The following is a 23,516-nucleotide window of genomic DNA, read 5'->3' as shown; positions in this document are numbered from 1 at the left end:
CCAATCTGAGGGGTGATGGATGGTATGGCAGAGGGTGGAGTCATCAGCAAAGAGATAAAGAGGATTTTCCAGAGAGTCATCGAGATCATTGATGAAAAGCAGAAAAAGCACAGGGCTCAGAACACTGCCTTGAGGAACTCCAGCCTGGACAGAAAGAGGAGATGAGAGAGGGCCACGAAGAGCCACGCGTTGACTGTGGCAGGAGAGGAAGTCCGCAAGCCAGGAGTGGAGATTTCCTTGGATATCATAAGAAGAGAGTTTGGTGAGCAGTGCGGGATGCCAAACTGTATCAAAAGCTCATGAAATGTTGAGGGAGATGGCTCTGATCTCATGTCTGGCATTGAGGAGCTCCATCCATTGTTGGGAAAGCAGAAGCAGCATGTCCAGGGTTGAGTGAACTGGTTTGAACCCAAATTGATGATCAGAAATCAAGCCATTGGAAAAGAGGAAGGATTTAACATTGAAAATGATGATGGATTCCATGACCTTACTGATGATTGGTAGCAGACTGATTGCTCTGTAGTTGCAGATATCTGTGTTTGCACCTTTTTATGCAGAGCAGTAATGTTTGCTGATTTCCCAGCAGATGGCAGCTGACCTTGAGCAAATGAGAGGGTGAAGAGAACAGAGAGAGTGTGAGCAAGAGCAGCAGAGCAGATTTTTAGGACATGTGGGCAGATGCTGTCTGGACCGTTTGCAGAATCAGAGGCGAGGTTTGACAGCAAGCTCTCCACCTTGTCAGGAGAAAAGGACACAGAGTCCAGGAACAGGTTGGTGTGACTGGGTAAGATGGCTACAGAAAGTGATGGGTTTGGTACACAAAATTTAGAAGCAAACACAGAGTTTAATCATTTACCCTTTTGGCGTGCAGTGTCAGCTGTGCAGCCATTCGATGTAAGGAAGAGGAAGGGGGGGGGGGGACATACACCAGAAACAGAATAAACCAGAAGCCACCAGGATTTGGAGGAGGGAGACAGGATTGACAATAGAAAGATATTTCATGGCATTCTTGAGGGTAGACACACACTTATTCCGAGGATTTGTCTTCCATGAGGCGAATGCAAGTTGTTTTAGGACAACTGTCTCGCCACCAGCTTCAGGGTACCATGGGCAGGAAGAAGGGGAGGAGAACTGAACATGAGATGGGAGAAATCTGTGAGAGAGGGAGAGAGGGAGAGAGGGAGAGAGGGAGAGAGGGAGAGAGGGAGAGAGGGAGAGAGGGAGAGAGGGAGAGAGGGAGAGAGGGAGAGAGGGAGAGAGAGAGGGGGAGAGGGAGAGGGGGAGAGGGAGAGGGAGAGAGAGACAGCAATTTTCTTTGAAAAAATTCCCAGGATGAGTTGATGTCAGTGAGAGAATAAATTGTAGACCAGTCTAGAAGTTTGATAGCTGCTTGAAGACCCTGCCAGTCGGCCTGAGTGAAATTCCAGACTCGTCGACACTGAGGTGGTTCTTTCATAATGGCCAGAGAGATGACCACTTTAACAAGCATATGGTCAAATGAACCAATTGGAGCAGAAGAAAAACAGCAGACGTTTGCAAGGAAATTGGTCAAAATGAAATCCAGAAGAGATGGAGTACTGTTGGTTGAGATCCAGGTTGGGAAGTTGACAGATTGTGCCAGTCCCAATGAGTCGTAAGAAGTCCTTTGCTGAAGTGCCATGACAGGCGAGAGAGGTACCCACATGCAGCCAACTGGCATGATGACAATTGAAGTCACCACATATGAGAAAGAGAGAGTTGGAATGAGTGGATAGAAGTTGATCCATGTTGTCTGTGAGTGATGTAAATGGAGTCATCACTGTTTGGTAGACGGTACAACACACATATAAACAAGAGGTGGGAGCGGAGGAGAAGCCGCAGCCAGAGATACTCCTGGGGGTATGGTGGAATGAGGGCAGTGCATGGAGAGTGAGGAATTGAGTTTTTGATGAAGAGAGCAACTCCGCCGCCAGGATGAGGCTCAGGTCTATCATATTGTTAAGGTGAGGGTTAGGGTTAGGGTTTGGGTTACCAGGGAGAACCAGGGAGAGAAACTAATGAGTCAGAGATGTCTTGAAGGAGGAAAGTTTCTGTTAAGCAGATTATGTCTGGTTTGTCAGTGGCAACCTGCATCGAGAGACCTGTCAGGTTAGAGCAAAGGCCCTGGATGTTTGAGGTCCACACTGTAAGGAATAGGGAGGGGAGGAGGCTTAAGGTGCAAGGGAGGGGGGAGGTGGAGGGTAGGATGAGGAAGGAGAGGCGGAGGTAGGGAGAGTTGTTGATAATGTGTAGGAGATTGCAGAAGAGCTGGAGGAGAGGGCCGGATGGGGAGGAGGACAAAAGGCTCAGTGGTGATGGGATGAGGCAAAGTGGGGATAAATAAGAGACAGGACAGAGGAAAGTAGGAGATTGGAAGAAACGGAGGAATGAGTTGGAAGGGAGAGGGTGGGGGAATTAGGAATCTTTGTGGATGTGAGGGGGGGCAGCTTTGAGAAGGGAGAGTGAGGGGATACATTTGAAGAGGAGGTGCGAGGGTGGAGATTCGAGGGAGAAGGGTGAGGGGAGAATTGCAGGAGAAAGGTGTGGGTGAAGCTTTTGAAAAAGGTGAGGAGGAAGCTCGGAGGGGGTAGAGAGTGAAGTTTGCTTTGAAGAGGGAGGAGGTGGCTGATTTGAGAGGGAGGGGTGAGAGGAAACTTTGAGAGGGAGGGGAGATGATGAGAGCAGGCACTGCCATGGGGGAGTCAGGAGAAGGGGGGAGTGGAGAGGGCAAGGTGAGACTGGGTAGTGGTATTGTAAAGATGGGAGAGGGTGGGAGAAGGTACAAGATTTGAGAGGGTGTGAAGAGGGGGAGGTGTAATGAGAGAAAAGAAAGAGCATGTTTGAGATGTTGAGGAGTGTACTGAATGAGAGAGTGAGATATTTGTTTGGTTGTAATGGAGCCCACAGATGTTTGAACACCATACAGTTTGGGATACCAGAGGAGGAGCTGTTAGTAAAGCAGAGGGCAGTGGAGAGGTGCGAAGAGAGGATGTAGGATGGGGGGGGGAAAGATGGCAAGACGGAGGAGGGATTAAACAGGGGAGGGGTTAGAAGGAGGTAGATTTACGGAAGTGGGGTGAATTTGCATTGAAGTTGGAAAAAAAGAACAATTGATGGAAGATGAACATACATTGCAAAATGGGATTTTAAAAAATTATCGGTCAGAGATACATTAAAATACATTTATAGAGGCACTGTGTATGTATGTGTGTATATATATATATATATATATATATATATATATATATATATATATATATATATATATATATATATATATATATATATATATATATATATATATATCCCTGTGTCGTAAGAGGCGACCAGGGTTGCGTCAGGAAGGGCATCCGGCGTAAAACCTGTGCCAAATCACTATGCGGATCATATGGATAATCCGCTGTGGTGACCCCTAACGGGAGCAGCCGAAAGAAGAAGAAGAAGATATATACGTGTGTGTGTGTGTGTGTGTGTGTGTGTGTGTGTGTGTGTGTGTGTGTGTGTGTGTGTGTGTGTGTGTGTGTGTGTGTGTGTGTATGTATATATATATATATATATATATATATATATATATATATATATATATATATATATGGTCCTGGGGCAAGGAGGACCCACCTTGCACCCCCCTCAGCATTCATTGGGACGACTATTTTCTTACTTATTATGTAGCTGGTGAAATTTTAAAACATGTACCCAAAGAATAAAGTGTCACGATCAACGTTTTTTGGGGGAAAACAATACCGGCTTTAAAGCAGTAGAAACTGCATTAGATAAGGGGTTGGGTAATTGGAAAATGAAAACGCGTCACTTTTTCCCCTCCAGGGTGTCTTCTTTGTCAATATTTTAAATGAACAAATTGATTTACTCATAATTTCAGCCTTTAGAAGAGATTTATCAGCTTAAGATACATGTTTTTAAAATTGTTATGGCCCCCATCTCAAGTGGAATATCTCAAGAACATTGAAGGTGTTGTTCCAGAAGAATTAGAAATGTTCTTTCAGATTGTTCTGTCTGGCAGTAAGGACTGTGAAAACATCAGAGTCAATGGACTTGTGTTGTCCATCGGTCAGGACATTTGTGGAGGGGCTATAAATGGGAAGTGGATGATGTCCAAACATATACTGCTGTGTATGACACTTCACCATATGTTTTGTAGTGAGGAGCTACTAACACTAATAAACAAGTTTGGACATTGTGAAGGATATAGTTTTAGCCTTGAAATTGAGACAGCAATAGCAAAAGCTGTAAAAGAGAGTGCTTCTCTTCTACCTGCAAGTATCATCCGCAATCCAACTAGCCAGTCTGTTTTTCACTCTGAGTTTGATAATTTTGATACGATTGTCAATGAGTTGTATGAGGCAGGTTCAGTCCACACAGCACATGGGATAATGCTGCAGGATATTGTGGGTGAAGTGGTGGCAGACACCGAAAGTGCAACCATTCCAACAACCAATGAGAGTTCATTGAAGGAGCTACCAGATACTAACCTTTCTGACTGTTACATGACAATTAGAAGTAGCCCAAACATGGCAATGGGAAAGGAGAGACATGAGGATGGCCTAATGGCCTTTAATGTTTCAAAGTGGAAAAACATCCTGTGGGTTTTTCTGCGTGATGTTGAGAGAGAAGTTCCTGGATGGGGTGGCTTTGTATGCAGAGGAGTATGCAAGGATCAGGAGTCTAGACAGTGACATATTGTGGATCTTGCTGTATCATGCCAGGAAAATAGACATTACTATCCTCTTCAATACAGGTCATGGCAACAAGAAGCACCTTATTAACATTACAAATCTCTCGAAACACGACACAGAGCAAATGTGTGAGGCTATGCTGGTGCTACATGCATTCACCGGTTGTGATTCAGTCAGCTCTTTCAGGGGTATTGGAAAGATTAAACCTCTCAAGTTACTGAAATCTCCTGCACACTGTGATGCCCTGAAGCATTTGGGAGGTGACTGGAATGTTGATGATGATCTTCTGATCGGGTGTGAAAAGTTCACCTGTGCACTGTATGGGAAATCCAAATCAGAGAGCGTAGATGAAGTGCGGCACTTGATGCTCAAGTCAAAGTGTGATGGGGATATTTCAGTTGACAGTCTAACATCCAGTAACATTGACCTGGCAAGATTGCCTCTAAGTAGGGCATGCTTGAGAGAACATGTTGCCCGAGCAAATTATCAGACAAGAATATGAAAAATGGCAAATGTTGCCATATATGAGATCCCCAAACCCTGGGAAGGACATGGAAAGAGGATGGAGAACCACTCTGGTGTGCAGATGAAATGATGTTACCACAAAAACTAATTGATGTGCTGGAGAGAGATGCAACAGAACTGGAGGAATCTGACTATGAAACAGGGGAACAGGAATATGCTGCAGATAGCTCCTCTGATGAGGACTAAAACAGTAAAAGTTAAATTTGTGATAATGGAGTACTAGGACATTATATTTTTCTGTGGGCATGCTAGTGGGGCGGCTTAGCCCAAATATTCAAAAGAATTGTGCATTTTGTGATACAAGCACCAAATTTGGCACAAATGTACAGTAATATGTTGCGAACATTTTCAGATATTGGGCCACTTGAAATTCTCTCTTTAAGTCCGCCATATTGGATTTCAAAATGGCCGCCACTTGAAATCTACATTTGCTATTATCTGTGGACGTAATGCAGCTATTGACTTGATTCTGGTATCTAAATGTATTTTTGGGGGGCAAGGAATCCAATGGTACCATTTTCAACTTAATATTATCTATCACATTCTGTTATATAATTTGTATATCATTTGCATCCCATGTCTTGCGCACAAGAAGAGCACATCAAGTGACTGCAGCAGCAATGTACATCCTGCAACACCGTGCCTACAACCACTACTGTCTGGGAGAAACCAGGGATGCAGAGGACCTTCCGGAGTTTGAAGACTGGTGTTGCCAGAGAGGAGAAGACATCCCCCAGTTTCACGACTGGGCAACCGTGCTGGAACTAGAACTGTTGGTTTTAGTGTATGTGCGTTCTCTCAGGCAGGGATCGTTAATGATGTACCTCGATGCTCTGACAGAGCTGGTCCCCTGGTTCCATGCACTGGATCACACCCATTATGCTAGGTGGATACCAGTGCATCTGAAGGACATGGCCGAACTCACCATCAAACACCCAGATGTAGCCAGGAAATTCAGGGAAAGCCACTTCACCGTTCAGAAAACACAGAGGGTGTTCTCTTCAATCCCGATTGATGAGGCACATGAGCAGAATAATGCTTGCATCAAAGGAGACGGTGGAGCAGTTGGGCTCACTGACAACCCTAGTGCCCTACGTCGCTGGATGGTTGCGGGACCAGAAGTTGCCAGGGTGATCGAAGAATTCCAGGATGGAAACCAACACTGGATACGGCAAACAGCAGACACACGTCATCATGATCAGACGCCAAGTGTACAGGCCTCATTTGTGAAAGATGTTCGCTCTCTCGTCGGTGTCATGGAGGAGATGGGCAACCCATTCGAGGAGGAGAGTCAGGATGTAGTCAAACTGGACACAAAGGAGATTGCAGCTCCTGCTGCTGTGGAGACCGTGATGAATGCCAAGAGGATTGGCCAAGAGCAGTTCGAGCCTTTCACCAGAGAGTGTCTGTTGGACAGAACAAAGGCAGTGGACGCCCCCATTCCTCGTAACAAGCAGAAGGTGTTCAGCACTTCCACTCCAAGAAGCCAGAGCATAGGTCAGCAACAGCTCGCCTCCATCAAGAATGACCGTGAACTCTTCGCATGCCTGTACATTGGCTGCCAGACGAGGGATGGAAACCTTGAGGAGTTCTTTTGTCACGAGAATCAGGCATGTCCTCCTGCATTGTCTGATGGTGGAAGCCTCTGCACTGGTACCAAGAGTGATCTCCTCACATGCTTGGAAGAAGTCTCCGACGCAAAGACAGAGACTCCTGTCACGACCTGTATTGTGCTTGATGGAGAAGCCATCATCCAGATGCTGAAGCCGGCTGCATCAAAGACCTTTGAAGAGTATGCACAACAGATCTTCATCCCATATATGTCCACGAAGCTGCAAACAGTGTCACGCCTGGATCTGGTCTGGGATACTTATCTTGCTGATTCACTGAAAGGTAGTACACGTGCAAAGCGGGGACAAGGTGTGCGGAGACGTGTGGTGGCTGCAGCAGCCATACCAGGAAACTGGCAGAACTTCCTACGAGTGGACAGCAACAAGACCGAGCTGTTCAGGTTTCTCTCAGCAGCTCTCATGGAATGGTGTGACCAGGAGGACAAGCAACTCGTCATTACTGATGGAGAGGCAGTGCTCAGCAAGCCACGACTGCCAGATCTGACCTCACCCGCCCCATGTAACCATGAAGAAGCTGACAGTCGGATGTTGCTACATGCATCTCACGCAGTCCAGCATGGACACCATGCAATACTCATCCGGACTGTAGACACCGATGATGTGGTGCTGGCAGCGTCCCTGGCACAGGAGTTGCAACCAGAAGACGAACAGTGGCTGGCATTCGGAACAGGCCAGAGTTTCCGATACCTAGCAGCACACGAAATAGCAGCTGGATTGGGACGAGAGAAGGCTCGTGCACTGCCAATGTTCCACGCTCTAACTGGATGCGACACTGTCTAGTTTTCATAGACATGGCAAGAAAACTGCGTGGGCAGTCTGGACGGTACTGCCAGAATTCACTGAGGCGCTGCTGCTGCTGCCCTCTGCACCTCGTGACATACCAGACGATGCAATGCGCATCATCGAGAGGTTCGTGATCCTGTTGTATGATCGAACCAGCAAATGCACAGACATTGACAAGGCCAGGAGGAAACTTCGCAAGGAAGAACAATGTGCAGCTCATCCCTCCAATGAAGGCAGCTCTGGAGGAACATGTCAAGAGGGCAGTGTATCAAGGTGGACATGTGTGGGGTCAGATACTGCTGCCAGGACCAGAGCTCCCTCCACCAACCAACTGGGGTTGGTCAAGGAAAGGAGAAGGACATTACACACCTTAATGGGCCAGGCTAACTGAGGCAGCTCACAGCTGCATTGAGCTGGTTTCTTGCAAGTGCAAGAAAGGGTGTGTGAGGTGCTGCAAGTGCAAAAAGGCTGCCCTTCAGTGCACAGCCCTCTGTGTGTGTGAAGGGGACTGCACATGACGATGAGTCAACAACATACATGTACTTGTGGCAATGCTGAACTTGTTAACATGACACTGTTTATGTACACGTATCTTCAGTATTGGTATATACCTAGCCTCAGATACCAGTACACCTAGCCTCAAATACTAGACCATGTAGCATGTCAGTATTATACCTGACATTACAGAAGTAAGACATTCTTTTCAAAGTATTGTGTTGAATCCAATATTTGCCTAGATAATTTCCAAATAAAATTATATAACAGACTGTGATAGATAATATTAAGTTGAAAATGGTACCATTGGATTCCTTGCCCCCAAAAACATACATTTAGATACCAGAATCAAGTCAATAGCTGCATTATGTCCAGAGATAATAGCAAATGTTGATTTTAAGTGGTGGCCATTTTGAAATCCAATATGGCGGACATAAAGAGAGAATTTCAAGTGGCCCAATATCTGAAAATGTTCGCAACATATTAATGTACATTTGTGCCAAATTTGGTGCTTGTATCACAAAATGCACAACAGCTTTGCTATGCTGCTACACTATGCAGGGAAAGGACATTATTAGCAGATTGGATTGTGTAAATAAGTCTTATCTTAGGCGTTAGAGATTCCCCATGATATTTGTTCCGAGTGAGACTAAAATAACAAACAGGTGCTTATAAATATCTTTTAAAGGCTGAAATTATGAGTAAATCAATTTCTTCATTTGAAATATTGACAAAGAAGACACCCTGGAGGGGAAAAAAGTGACGCGTTTTCATTTTCCAATTACCCACCCCCCTATCTCATGCAATTTCTACTGCTTTAAAGCCGGTATTGGTTTTCCCCCAAAATACGTTGATCGTGACACTTTATTCTTTGGGTACATGTTTTAAAATTTCACCAGCTCCATAATAAGTCAGAAAATAGTAGTTCCAATGAATGCTGAGGGCATGCATGGTGGGTCCTCCTGGCCCCTGGACTAATATATATATATATATATATATATATATATATATATATATATATATATATATATATATATATATATATATATATATATATATATATATATATATATAGTCATGCGCCACTTAACGACGTTTCAGGCAACGACGGATCACATATATGACGGATCTGCCAGCTCTGAAAAAAATGTGGCTGAAAAATTCCTATCGCCGAGTGATGTAGCCGACGTAGCGCTGCCAGTCATATAAAATAGCACATACAATTATGTACATTGTACAGTACATAATACTTCATAATGATAATAAACAACGACAGTGTGGCCGTTACAATGCGATCGTTGAGGTCCATAAAATGTCATCGCAAAAAAAGCAGGGTTGTGCTAAATCGGGATTCAAGGAAATCGGCTTTCAAATTGAACCAATGTTTGCACGTTTACCTTCTAGCAAGTAAATTACCTTTGAATTGAAGAATTCCGCGAATAAATCGTTGTTGTTGGTCGAAATTAAAACACAAATTTATTTTTCGTGAAGCTTTTTATGTTGTTAAAACAATCGCACTGTTCCGAAAATATATCACAATTGACAGGTGCTCGTTTTTTAATTTGTAAATTATAACATTGATGCAATAATTACGTATTTATAAAATCCAAACGCTATTTATTCACCTTTCTATAATCGATGCGAGGGGAGATTGTAAGCTGCTGCTAACAACACCGATGGCCATCATGAACTGCATGAAGGTAAAGCTAACGTGTCTTCCGTCTCTCTTGGGATGTGTGTTGCAATTGCCAACAGTATTCAGTACAGTAACGTGCTGTACAGGTTTGTATCCGAGGAGCAATAGGCTACACCATATAGCCTAGGTGTCTAGGTTTGTGCAAGTACGAAGTTCGAAAACGATGTTCGAAAACGAAAACAAAAAAAAAACAAAAAAAAAAAACGAAAAGGTTCGCACAACGCCGAAGTCGCTTAACGACGCGTTTCTCAGAACGTAACCCCGTCGTTAAGTGGCGCATGACTGTATATATATATATATATATATATATATATATATAAACATATACATATATAGGCGGTGAGGGGAGGACAGGGGAGGACAAGAGAAGGCAGTGTGATGGGAGGGTCTGTCTGGAGATAACCACTGTCTGGAGATAACCTCCATCCAGATACATTAAGGGAAGGAAGCATGAGGGGAGGACAAGTTAAGGCAGTGTGAGGGGAGGGTCCGTCCGGATATAACCACTGTACGGACACGTCTGGAGATTACCACTGTCCTGACGACAGGTATACTAAGGGGAGGGGGGGAGGCGGGGTGAGAAAAAGAGGGGAGAGAGAGAGCGGGGTGGAGGAGCGAGGAGGGGTGGGGGAGCGAGGAAGAGTGGAGGATCATGGAGGGGCATAAAAGCAGGAGGCAACACGTAAATAAAACATATCTTCTCTACTAATAAATGTCAATGTGTGTTAGTGAGTGTGTCTCCTCCATAACTCCAAAACTATGAAACCTACCAGCCTGAAACTTTACATGCATACTAAGGGAACCCCAAGTAAGTGCATGAGTAAAAATTGGGTGTTTGTGTTAATTGAAACATCCCTTTTGAAGATAATTAATGGTCATATTTAATTGTACACCACTCCTTCAAAATTCCATATCAAGGCAACGCATGACGTCATCGCCAGGCACCAAAGGAAGGGAGTACTCAGTTTTCACTCCATTCGTTTGTTTTCTTGTGTTTTTTTTGTCCGTGTGATACCTCAGCCATCCTTTGATCTCGGAAGCTGAAATTTGGTAACAAAAGTGAAAATGTGCTTTGGCAAAAACAGTATTTATATTTTTTGATTAATCAATTCATTGATTAATTACTTAATTATTATTGATTTATTAATTCCTTATTTATTTTCTTTCTCATCTGGGCAATACAATATCTATAGGGAGTGGAATGAGGCATTTGGGAAGCATGGGCTGAAGATGAGTATGGAGAAGACCGAGGTGATGTGGGTTGGGCAGAAGGAGGATTGCGGGAGTAAAGAGGGTGGATAGAAGGAGGATGGATGAACTGAGGGAGGAGGTTGGTGTGCAGATATTGGTGAAATGCCGGTTGTGATGGGTTGGATACTTGGTGTGGATGGGGAAGAAAGAATGGCAAAGAGAGCACATAGGTCGAGGGAGCAAGGTAGGAAGAAAAGAGGTAGACTGTGGTTGACATGGGAGGATTGTGTGAGGAGGGGTATCTGTAATGTAGGGGTGGTTGGATAGTGAAGAGAGTTGGCTGAGGACAGGGGGAGGTGGAGGAGTATTGTGGTCAAGGCAAGGCAGAAGCTTGATGCCATCGGACCTCACCCCTTATAAAAGGAAGAGGAGGAGAAGATGTCACTGTCATACTTGTTGAGGCATGATGTTACATGCTCATTATAAAAGTTGAGTGGAGTAAAAAAGTAACAACTGTTCATATTGTAGTCAGACTATATAGCTTGTGGGAAAATTGTGATTGTTTGGGGAAGTTCAATGGCATGATCTCAAGGTATTGAGCAGTTTCTGGCATCTTAAAGATATAGAATAATCTCGTATCAATGAGTGAGTGCTTCTCAAGAGGGAGGGGCATTCGGGAATGTTTGTGAGGTGTGTATTTTAAGTAACAGAGTAGATCTGAGAAGGAGAGAACACAGAAAGAACAAGTCACCATTTGCTATGCTGTGTGCAGTGCTGTCCTGTCAGTGTGTTTGTGTGTCACTTATGCTTTGTCTCTTAAAGTTTAGAAGATGCCTGACTCCAGGTTGGACATCTATCACTCAATCAAAGAAAGTTTGGTTTTGGGAAAATTGTTGCATAACATGTGGTTTTTCGTAATTGCCAAAATATTTTGAATATGGCAGCGACACAAAGTAACGACCTGATTTTGTGGGTAATCACACAAAATATAAACAAACCAGTGGTGAAGATGAGCCTTTCCTCAAACAAGACTAATATTGGAATCATGATTGAAAATGTTGATGCAGCACAAGTATCACACCTGCATAAGACACCAGCCACACTGTGGGTTCTGGAGAAGACAATCCCAACATGAGTCTGTATAGCCAGCACTGCATACGTTCACATCTATTCCATCTACGGAGAGGGAGTTAATACAGCAAAATGACAATTTAACAGTATTATCAATGTGGAGGTCTGTCAGTTAAAAGCTATATGTTATGGTAAATGTAAGCATTAGTAAATGCCTGTATATGAACAATTAAAATGGATGGTTACATGTTATAAGTTTCGTTTAGCACTGATCGGTAAATTGTAATACAAACTGCTTGATGTAATGAGCTAATTTTGACTGTAGATGGCAATATTGTATTGTAAACTGCCTGGTAAGATTCGTGAAGGTGTTGGAATGTTCTCAGATGAAACTTCCAGCATGGATGAGAATCGCATTTGCTGGAATGCACAGGATTGTTCTGTGATACTATATAAACCCGTGAGAGGGAGGTGTAGAGAGACGGGTGACATGTGACAAGAAGTTTTTTGATCGTTCCCGTGCTCGATTTAACTCTGAGTGAATGAGGTGTTAATGTCCAGAGTGGTTGTTAGCGTGTGGAGCCGATCGTAATCAGGTTGTTTAAAACTCAATAAGATTGTGTATCGGGAAATAATTCCTTTAAGCTCTTTAAACCAACCTGGACGGGCCATCGTAAGACACCGCGACAGGAAGGGAAGGATCAACAGCCCGAAGGATAAGGTAAACACACGTGAGTTGTGCCGGCATGACTGGGACACTGGGCGGCAGAAATAACTCAACATGGGAATCGGATTTGGAAATTGCGTGTAACGGTGAACTTTCTCATTTGACTTTGTGTCTGTTTATTTCAAATATAAGTTTCAAAAACGTTATGCTGTTGATGTGGTCACTGTTATGCCACTCAGAAGTCACGGACACCAACTGACAAAGATCCATTTGAGTGGTACCTCACCTGTACATTTGTTCAGACTCATGAAGCTCAAAGCTTGGATTGCAGTCATTAGAGAAGGTGCTGAGTCTGGCACCACAAACAACATACGTACACCAAAGGGAAGGAAACCCTCAAAGATGTGCATATCCCCCCCCCCCCACCCCTGACAAGGTCTAAGTCTCTGCACCAAGATAAAGTTAGTGGTATAAATAAAGTTAGTTAGTAAGGGGAGGGTTAATAAAAGACAAATGCAGTGCTGTTGTTTCAGAGGGAAACGAAAATGGGGACAAAGGAGTGGTGGTGAGCATAACACTTGGATTCAGAACCACAATTAAGCAGTGAGGGTTAGTCATTGAATAGAAATAACCCTGTGAGTGTGGGGTTAGCAAATGGTGGAGTGGCAGAAAGTACAAACCAACTAAAAGTAGAAAACATATTCATAAATGTTGACAGTGTCTCCTCAGAGCAAAAAACAAGCTCTGTGCCTCGGCCTCTTGCTCAAAGATATCAAGGATGATCAACACCTTAGCCCATACAATTTTAAATGGGGTTTAGGATGATAATGAGATGTAGGAGCTCTATCCCATGGAGAAGAACCAAAACTCCAATGGATTATGTAATGTGCATGAAGGCGTTGGAAGCCAAAAGTGTGATATCAATGCAAGAAGTATATTTTTTACTGGCAGAATATGCCTGTTCAGCATCTGCCTTGGGGGTGAGCTTCAAAATGTTATTGAATGATAATTATTTTTCAAACTGTATGATGAAACTAAGCATTATGAGAATCCATTCTCTCATTAATAACTGAAGACAATTCAGGTGCGGGCATGCGCGCGCGCACACACACACACACACACACACACACACACACACACACACACACACACACACACACACACACACACACACACACACACACACACACACACACACACACACACACACACACACACACACACACACACACACACAGCCAAAACATTAAAGATTTGTTCAGTCCTCAATTGATAGGGCCTACGAAAAAAAACAACAGAGTGATGTCCATAGAGCTTTATTTAAACATCCTTCAAGACTTATCCAGCTCTGCAACAGCAGCAGTACATTCTGATTTAACGATGGGAGGGTGAAGAGATTTGAAGATTTGAAAGAAAATTGACCAAGACTAATATTCAGCAAGGAACAGGATGAATTTGCAGAGTGGAGATGGGAAAGTGAGCAAATTGGCCGAGGAAAATGCTAAGGAAACGTAACAGTTCAGATGGGTGGAGAGATGACGGTCTACGTGACAGTTAAGGGTGTCGTACAACATGTCATTATAACTGGCGGATAGTATAACACACACGCTCATACAAGTAGGATATAAAGGGTGTGTGCAAAACCAAGTGTGCAAAAGAATTTCCGATGTAGAAAGGGAATAAGGAATGCATGTGAAAATAAACATTTATAATAAGAGGGTCATGTCTGGAAAAGCTGCTGCTGCTTGTCAGGAAAAGTTGACAATCTTTCTCCAAATAATAATTTGACTACACTGTTGTTTTTCTGTTCCATAAAAATTGCAGTTGAGTTCTAATGTTGGGGTAAAAATACATGTTATAATTTGGGAAACACAGGAGAGTTAAAACACCCCAATAATATTGTAGGTATAAAGGGTATGAGATGTCAGAGAGTTTATGAGTTGATACGGTGCAGGCAATGACCATCTGGGAAGCCAAAGTGCTTGTAGAAAAGGTACAGAGGAGAGAGAAAAAAAGGGCAGGAGTTGAGAGGGGTGAAGGCAGTGAGGGTTGGGGTGTACACAATGATTAAAGAACAAGTGTCATGAAGCAGAAAAAAAAGCTAGAAAGCAGCAACTGGATGAGGATGAGGATGAGGAGGCAACAAATTAAGGATGTGATTGCAACAATTTAAGGATGGGGAAAGAGTTGGAGGAATTTGGGGATGGGGAAGGAGCACAACAATTTGAGGATGGGGAAAGAGGAGGAGGAATTTGGGGATGGGGGAGAAGGAGCACAACAATTTGAGGATGGGGAAAGAGGAGGAGGAATTTGGGGATGGGGGAGAAGGAGCACAACAATTTGAGGAGGAAGGAGGCAATAACTTGATGATGGGGAAGGATTTAGAGATGTCATTTGAGAATGAAAGGAAGGACATAATTTTAGGATAGGGCACGAGAGACGTAACAACTTGATGGAAGAAGGCAGCAATATGAGCATGCACAGGGGGGCAATCTGAGTATGGGAGGGGAACAAACATTTGAGGATGGCGGGAGAGGGTAGGCAATCATTTGAGGATGAAAAGGAAGAAGCAACAACTTGAATATTGGTGGAGTGGGGGGCAGCAACAACAAAAAGCGAAAAGTATTGTCGTAGTAGTACGCCATCCTTTGGATACGACATAAATGTACTTAAATCTTCATTCATGAAGACATTAAGAGATGCTTGGGTGTTTTTTGTAAGATCAAGTCATGGATCAGTACAATAACCACTCCACTGCCAATATAACATATTATAAAATAAAATTATCTATAATTATTATCTATCTATAATTCCAGCAATCTGTGTATGTGTGTGTGTCTGTGACCGCTGTTTCTCGACAACCACTGGTCCGATATAATTGAAACTTGCCAGCTATATTGTTGGGGACCTGAGTATGTGCCTTTTCAAAGTTTGATATTAATCGTACAAGTGCTTCCCAAGTTATGGCCATTTATTTACCAAACCAATGACAGGACACGTTGCTGCGTAGGCATGGCTGATGCGCCATTTAGTTACCAATGACAGAACACGTTGCTGCGTAGGCGTGGCCGTTGGGGAAGAGATTCTCAGCCACGTTCTCCATTACAGGTTACAACGTACGGACTTCCAGATAGTGATGACACTGTATTCTAATAATTTCTCGATTTCTTATGCGCATTTAAAGATAAACACAATGCCCCAATCCAGTTGTCGTTTAGGAGAGCGAAGGAACAGTCTGTGTGGTTGTTTGAAAGGGTTTTTTTTTTTGCATGTACGGCCACACACGTACGGGCACGCGAGAGCATAATAACGGCCTGTGTGGTTGTGTTTCTGGCACGTGGTTTGAAAGTTGTTTTTTTTTGCACATATGGCCACGCATGTACAGCCACGCACGTATAGGCACGCGAAAGCGAAGGAACGGCCTGTATGGTTGTCGTTTCTGGCACGCCGTTTGAAAGTTTTTTATTTTTTGCATGTATGGCCACGCACGTACGGGCATGCACTAATAAAATAAAATATGGACAACAATCTAATGATACATGCAGGAATGCAAGGCAAATGTAAACATGTGGAAAGTACAATTTGTTACCTTCGCATTCTGCGAAAGGTTATGTTTTGGTCGGCGTGTATTTATTTATTTATTTATTTATTTATTTGTAATCTTGTGATTCGTATAACTCAAAGACACAACACGTCAAACCGAATTGCATGAAATTTGGTGGGATGATTGGTTATTAGCCAGGAAGCATTCGATTAGATTTTGGGATCGTTCGGGTCAAAGGTCAAGGTCACGAAAAGGTCAAAATCGTCTTTTTACGATAACACGGTCAATTTTTATTCAATTTGCATGCAACTAACGCCAAAATGTTCAGAATTCAATGCCTCATCTTGTGATATGCAATATGACACAATGACGCCCATACTCTTGTTACCGGTTAGGGGTCAAAGGTCAGGGGGGTCACGACCTTGAAAAATATGCGGTTTTTGTCATAACGCGGTCAATTCTTGTCCGCTTTACATGAACCCAGCACCAAAATGTTCAGAATTTAATGCCCAATCTTGTGACACAATGACGTCATAACATGTCACCGGTTGGGGTAAAATGTCGGGGGGGGGGTCACGCCCTTGAAAAATATGCGGTTTTTGGCATAACTCAGTAAATTCTTATTTGATTTGCATGAAACCAGCATCAAACGAGATTACCTTCTCTTGTTGAAACGTTGTATTCACCGAGCTTGCGAGTGAAGACTCGCCAAAACGACGTGAGTTGATTGTTGTTTAGTCCGTAGCCCCCAAAAGTCGGGGGGGGAGGGGTCATGACATTATAGATATGTGGTTTGTGTCATAAGACCATTCATATGAAACCAGCTCCCCACACTCATACCAAGAACAAAAAAAGTAGTGGCGGCGAAGGTATGCGCTCTATGAGTGCCCGTTCTAGTTTTGGTTAATGTGACAGATTGATACTACATGGTTAATCAAACTGCCTCTTCTTGATGCCTGGTGTTGGCTTAATGGTTAGGGTGGCGGCCTTTGGATCTGAGGGTCCTGAGTTCAAATCCCGCTCGGCGGTTGAATTAACACCAGGTGGGGTTAACTCGGCCTGTCATCCATCCCAGGTCGGGAAAATGAGTGCCAGCTTGCTGGTATCCTGTGTCGGAGTGGCGACCCATCCAGGATTGTGCCCAATAGCCAAGGAGACTGCTAAAGCAGCACCAACGCTCTGTACAGAGTATGATCCCAATCTCCTCCCCCTCCTCCTCCTCCTCTTCTTGTGCCTAAACTTCAATCAGTTCATTGCTGACAGCCGAGGAGATCGAGTGAAATGAAAATCGTCCTTGGAAGTGGTCCAAAATAAAGTTTCACACCTTCACAATTTACTCCACATGGTATCAAAAAATTCAAAACACACTATTGTCTGTATCATTTCAGGACCGACTTATAATTCCTCCGGCCCATGCCCATCTCGGCAGATCCCATCTGGGATCACATAGACACGTACACCAACCATCTTGTTTCACGGTCATCTCGGCCAAATATGTCTGCGGTTCAAATTAAATGAACATGTGAAGGTTTCTGTGAAAATATAAAACATAAAAAAATCCTTTCACACATTTTTGTCATTAAATATTGTTTTTCATCCAGACATTGATTTTTTTCCCCCCATTCACTCACACAAGTCCGTGTGCGCAGATGTGTGTGGAGTGAACATGCACTCACTGATTCACCCCAACCATCACCAACATCAATAACATCAATATCAACGACGACGACGACGAAGACGAGTGGTGGTAAACACCAGACGACATCAACTGCAAGACAATACATTATTTGAATTAAGGTGCTTTAAAAAAATCCCCAATTTATAAAGAACTGTGGTAAACATTACAATCTGTTCCCTCTCTTCGGATTTTATCGCGATTCAAGGATCCGTACAGCGGCCATGGCGGTGTATAGGTAGCAGCAGCGTTTGGAAGGGAACACGTCCATGGAGCTTTGCACCAACGGCGTCACAAGTTACGTATTAAAACTAACATTCCCGATTTGTCGAAATGGCTTTTTGCGCCGCGCATTGTCATCAATAAAAACCCTCCGACAAACAAAAATCCGAAGGAGTATTCAAGCGCTGAAGAGAAACGGTGTGGTAAAGTTAAGTCTGCAAACTCACGGCGTTTTAATGTGTTTAAACGAAATTGTATAGGGAGTGAAATAAGAAAGTAATCAAAAGGTTATATATCAGTGTTTGATGGCTGTGGTGATTGGCACGAACTCTCGGGGAGCTCACCGGCTGAGGCGCAGCACGACAGGAGGATGAGAAGCACGGGAAAGCGGCACAGCTTCGCGAGCTGACGAAGGAAGAACGAAACGGCCATGACGAGCAATCACGCCATTACAGAGGATGTAAATACTGATGTTTTCTTTCCCCGGAACGAGAGGAATGAGGAACGTGATCGAGGAAGGACTTGCGTGTGAAGGGGCGGGGGGTCGCTCGAGGGAAGAAAAGGATCGACGAGTGATAAATGCTCGAGGGTTCCAAAACTTCCAGAGGATTAGGGTGACGAGGGTTAAACTGCAGCGGTGGGAATGAATGAATGAAAGGAGAGTGAGTGTGAGTGTTTTATAGATAGTGTAGTAGATCGTAGAAAAATCGTGCAAATTATGATACAAGCATCAAATTTAGCATTTCTGTTCTGCAGGGATTTCTGATCAAATTGGCCATTTGGCCATTTGAAAATAAATAATTTTGAAAAATTTGAAGAAAAAAAAACTTCAAAAAAATTTGAAGTCACAGCTGGCTGAAATTCTTGAAGCGCAAGTGAACATCCCAGACGGAGAACCAAGGGGAGATGCAGTCATCATTGATGGCTCAGCACTTATCAATGCCCTATCTCCACACGCTTCAAAGATATTTGATGACTATGCCAAAGAAGACATCATCCCAAAGGTGGAATCCTATGGTGCCAGGAACGAGAGGGTGGACGTAGTGTTTGATGTGTACAAGAAGTCAAGTCTGAAGTCTGAGGTAAGGCCAAAAAGGGGGCAAGGCATCAGAAGAAGAGTGACAGGAACCAGTAAGACCCCAAGTAACTGGAGAAGCTTTCTTCGAGATGACAGCAACAAGACTGAGCTGTTTCACTTCCTTGCAGAAAAGATGTGTGAAGCACAGACGTCAAGCACAGTCATTGTCACAAAAGGAGAAGATGCCATTAGCAACGCAAGGAAGTCACTGGATGCTGTGTCTCCATGTTGTCATGAAGAAGCTGACACTCGAATATTTGTACACGCCAGGGATGCAACGACGGATGGTAGCAAGTCCATTATCATTAAGGTTAATGACACGGACGTACTAGTCATAACAATATCTGTACTGCCATCCTTACAGGAACTAGGTCTTGAGAACATGTGGATTGCCTTTGGCCAAGGAGCCAAGGCGCGATGGATTCCAGTCCATGAGGTAGTTTCTGCAATAGGGCCTGAGAAAGCTAGAGGGATCCCATACTTCCATGCGTTCACTGGATGTGACATCGTGTCTGCCTTCCACGGTAAAGGGAAGAAAACTGCATGGCAGACTTGGAACGTCTTTGATGATGTTTCTGAAACATTCACCAATCTCAGCCAGCATCCAACATTGATTCGTGATCTTGCCTTTTTTGAAGTTCTTTTTTTCTTTCAAATTTTTCAAAATTTGGATTTTCAAATGGCCAATCAGGCAGATTTGATTAGAGTCCCCTGGAGAACAAATGTGCCAAATTTTATGCTTGTATCATCATTTGCACGATTCCTCTCAAAAATTGCTGGTATCTGCCCCACTAAGAAGGAAACTAGAAGGGCACTCGGTAGAGCGCATACATACCTCCACCACGTAATGCCTGATCCACGAGAACATATCGGGCCTGAAACATTTTTGAAATCTCATGCTACACAAGTACGATGTGTAGTCCCATCTTTTTGGTCCCATCTCTCGATGGTGAAGAATCACTTCAAAAAAAATCAAATAATTCTCGTATCCAGGTCCGGATTCGGATCTTCACCAAAATCTAATCAATCAGTCCTGGTCACGCACCCAACCTGTCCACCAAGTTTCGTCCGAATCCGTCCACAACTTTTTGAGATATCCTGCACACAGACAGACGGACAAACAAGAAAAAGACGTGGTGCAGAGCACGATACTTGCAAAACCCACCCTCCTCTACAAAGGTTGCCATGGACACATCAAATTGTCCATTTCATCTATCTATAATTCCAGATGTGTGTGTGTGTGTGTTTGTGTGTGTGTGTGTGTGTGTGTGTGTGTGTGTGTGTGTGTGTGTGTGTGTGTGTGTGTGTATGTGTGTGTGACCGCTGTTTCTCGACAACCACTGGTCCGGTCTAATTGAAACTTGCCAGGTATATTGCTGCGGACCTGAGGATGTGCCTTTTCAAGGTTTGATGTTAATCGGACAAGTGCTTCCCAAGTTATGGCCATTTATTTACCAACCAATGACAGGACACGTTGCTGCGTAGGCGTGGCCGATGGGGAAGAGAACCTCAGCCGCGTTCGCCATTACGTTTTTTTTTCTCTTCTCTTTGTGTTTTTCCTTGCGATGACATTGTGAAAGGCAAAATATGTTGGCGCAAATTGAATAATTGGCCATTAAAACTAATAATTTATCAAAACGTTGGCAGATCCAGCAGCCTAAGCATTCTTGCCCTGAACGAGGAAACAAAGAAGAAGCACCGTTACCTCAGCAATGTTGTTTATGAAGAGGTGCTAACGAGATAAAGGTGTGTACATGGAGACAATTTTTATTATTATTTATTTATTGAAGAAAAATTGTTCCGAAAATAATTTATCAAAAAAAGTACATAACTTTTTTTTGTTTCCAATTGTCAAAAAGGTGTGGTGTGGCCTTTGGAAGTATTAAGGAATTCAGCTCTCCTCAACATGCTTGCCAACGAAATACATCTCAATTTGGTGGTATGCTTTGCAAACTTTTTTTATTAAACTATTTTCAAACGAAAACAATTCGAACATGGACTACCTAATAACACTGTACTTTCAGGTCTCCTACAAATCCTACCCTGTCGGCTCACCATGGCATAGGAGTGGCAATGGTCAATGGCAGCGAATGTCATGGCGAGCAAAGACAGGGAGGTAAACTTGATTTTAATTTGGATTTTCATTAACTCTGTGTGTGTAAGTATCACAGCAGTTGTTACTTCAATGAAAGCGATAATTCGTGGAATGATGTGAACATTCCGTATGGGCACGCACAACTTCTGGACAGTGATGACTTACTGTATTCTAATAATTTCTCGATTTCTTATGCGCATTTATAGATAAACACAATGCCCCAATCCAGTAGTCGTTTACGAGAGTGAAGGAACGGCCTGTGTGTTTGTTTGAAATTGTTGTTTTTTTGCATGTATGGCCGCGCACGTATGGGCACGCGAAAGCGAAGGAACGGCCTGTGTGGTTGTTGTTTCTGGCACGCGGTTTGAAAGTTTTTTTTGTATGTACGGCCACGCACGTATGGGCACGCACATACGGCCACGCACATACGGGCACGCGAGAGCGAAGGAACGGCCTGTGTGGTTGTTGTTTCTGGCATGCAGTTTGAAAGTTTTTTTTTTTGCACGTACCGCCACGCACCTACGGGTACGCACCTACGGGCACGCACCTACGGACATGCACTCGTCTATCTATCATTCCAGCAATCTCTGTGTGTCTGTCTGTCTGTGACCGCTGTTTCTCGACAACCCCTGGTCCGATCTAATTGAAACTTGCCAGGTATATTGCTGGGGCCCTGTGGACGTGCATTTTCAAGGTTTGATATTAATCGGACAAGTGCTTCCCAAGTTATGGCCATTTATTTACCAAACCAATGACAGGACACGGTGCTATGACATCACAATTGACATCACAATTCTTGTGCTTTTTTTAATTTTTTTATATTTTTTTTGCACGTACGGCCACGCACATACGGGCACGCACTAGTTATGATTAAAATTGCCAATCTTAATCAAAGCTCAAGTCAATCAGATGAAAATTGATTATTTTTCAGATTGAAATTGATGATTTTAGAAGTTTGATTTTGAGTTGACCTTTGACCTTTTGACCTCAAAAATAGTTGGTTTCCCCAATTCAGTGATGCACTATGCATTTGCTCCTTAATTTTCAAGTCAATCAGATGAAAATTGATTATTTTTCAGATTGAAATTGATGATTTTAGAAGTTTCACCTTGTGTTGACCTTTGACCTTTTGACCTCAAATATAGTTGGTTTCCCAACTCAGTGACACAAGATGCAAATCTTGTTTAAATTTCAAGGCAATCGGATGAAAAATGATTTTAGAAATTTGACCTGAAGATGACCTTTGACCTTTGAGCTCAACGTCAATAGGCTTCTTAGTTGAGACTACCTGGACAACTTGGTAACGTTTCATGACGTGGAGCGATTGTTGCTGGGGTCATTGCCAGGTCATCCCCGCATCATTGGCACTCAGCGTTCCACAGTCATTAGCCAAACACTTACAGACTTTCTCACACGTGCCCCACCCATCCATCCATCCATTGGGACCATACTCTGTGCAGAGCGCCGGTGTTGCCTAAGCAGTCTCCTTGGCTATTGGGCACAATCCTAGACGGGTCGTCACTCCGACACAGGATATCAACAAGCTGGCACTCATTTTGCCGACCTCGGAAGGATGACATTCAGTCAACCCAATCTGGAATTCATTCAACAGCCAAGGGGAATTTGAACTCAGGATCCAAGGATCCCAAGCCCACCACCCTAACCATTAAGCCAAATACCAGGCATGCACATGCCCCGTTAAGCTGTATTCTCACTCGTGTTTTTCTCCCATCTGTCTCATCTGCTGTGGACACACAAACTGAAAGAGCATTACCGATTTGCACTTATCATGCTGCACTACACATTTTGCACCTCCCACTCACGCATCTTAAACACTTCCAGTTTCCCTCCCTCATACCCCTTCCTATGCGATGAGGTTGTGTCGGTCCATCGGTCGTGCCAGGTACAACGAGGTCGCCTCCACCACAACTGCTTCTCTTTCTGGACTCTCTAGCTTTACTTCCTCGAGTGTGTGTAATGGCGCCTGTTATGTGTACCATAAGTTAGGATTCGAGAAGTTTATCTCGGGTTAACTCTGCACTGTCTTTTCTTTATAAATAACTGCATTTCTTTTTCCACACTCACAAATTCCTTGCTTTCCCCTGCTGTACATCATTGTGAATAAACACAT

General features: G+C 43.6%; 2 protein-coding genes across 6 annotated transcripts in view; one reads left to right on the top strand and one right to left on the bottom strand.

The window, feature by feature from the left end:
* Positions 1-18,858, bottom strand: part of LOC147014276 (integrin beta-5-like) — a 110,902-nt gene extending 92,044 nt beyond the window's left edge. Inside the window, exons 1-2 of one of the 3 annotated variants that reach the window (XM_085852112.1) lie at positions 18,557-18,858; positions 12,115-12,209 (exon numbers count right to left, since the gene is read on the bottom strand). In XM_085852112.1, the coding sequence (XP_085708238.1) occupies positions 12,115-12,209; positions 18,557-18,644 (183 nt within the window). In that variant the 5' untranslated portion in view covers positions 18,645-18,858. Of the gene's footprint in view, positions 1-12,114; positions 12,210-17,946; positions 18,064-18,556 lie in introns of those variants that run through there. The other 2 variants (XM_085852114.1, XM_085852113.1) reach the window with 2 other exon arrangements.
* Positions 18,859-18,969: 111 nt separating this feature from the next.
* On the top strand, positions 18,970-23,516 carry LOC147014275 (uncharacterized). Of its 3 annotated transcripts, XM_085852117.1 has the most exons (3): positions 18,970-21,036; positions 21,150-21,229; positions 21,315-23,516. In XM_085852117.1, the coding sequence occupies exon 1, from the start codon at positions 19,424-19,426 to the stop codon at positions 20,510-20,512; it is 1,089 nt and encodes a 362-aa protein (XP_085708243.1). In that variant the 5' UTR covers positions 18,970-19,423; the 3' UTR covers positions 20,513-21,036; positions 21,150-21,229; positions 21,315-23,516. The 3 variants fall into 3 exon arrangements, with proteins under 3 accessions (XP_085708243.1, XP_085708241.1, XP_085708242.1); XM_085852115.1 differs by having other exon boundaries at positions 21,150-23,516; XM_085852116.1 differs by having other exon boundaries at positions 18,970-21,229.

This window comes from Eptatretus burgeri, chromosome 13, assembly GCF_056783735.1.
Source record: "Eptatretus burgeri isolate ZD-2024b chromosome 13, Ebu_testis_v1, whole genome shotgun sequence".
NCBI classification, from domain to species: domain Eukaryota; kingdom Metazoa; phylum Chordata; class Myxini; order Myxiniformes; family Myxinidae; genus Eptatretus; species Eptatretus burgeri.
Note: the sequence above shows the minus strand (reverse complement) of the source record. Positions and strands in the feature narration are given on the sequence as shown.

What these genes read in the sequence shown, in the direction of transcription:
- LOC147014275 (XM_085852117.1), top strand. Translation starts at nt 19,424, where the DNA reads ATGTGTGAAGCACAGACGTCAAGCACAGTCATTGTCACAAAAGGAGAA.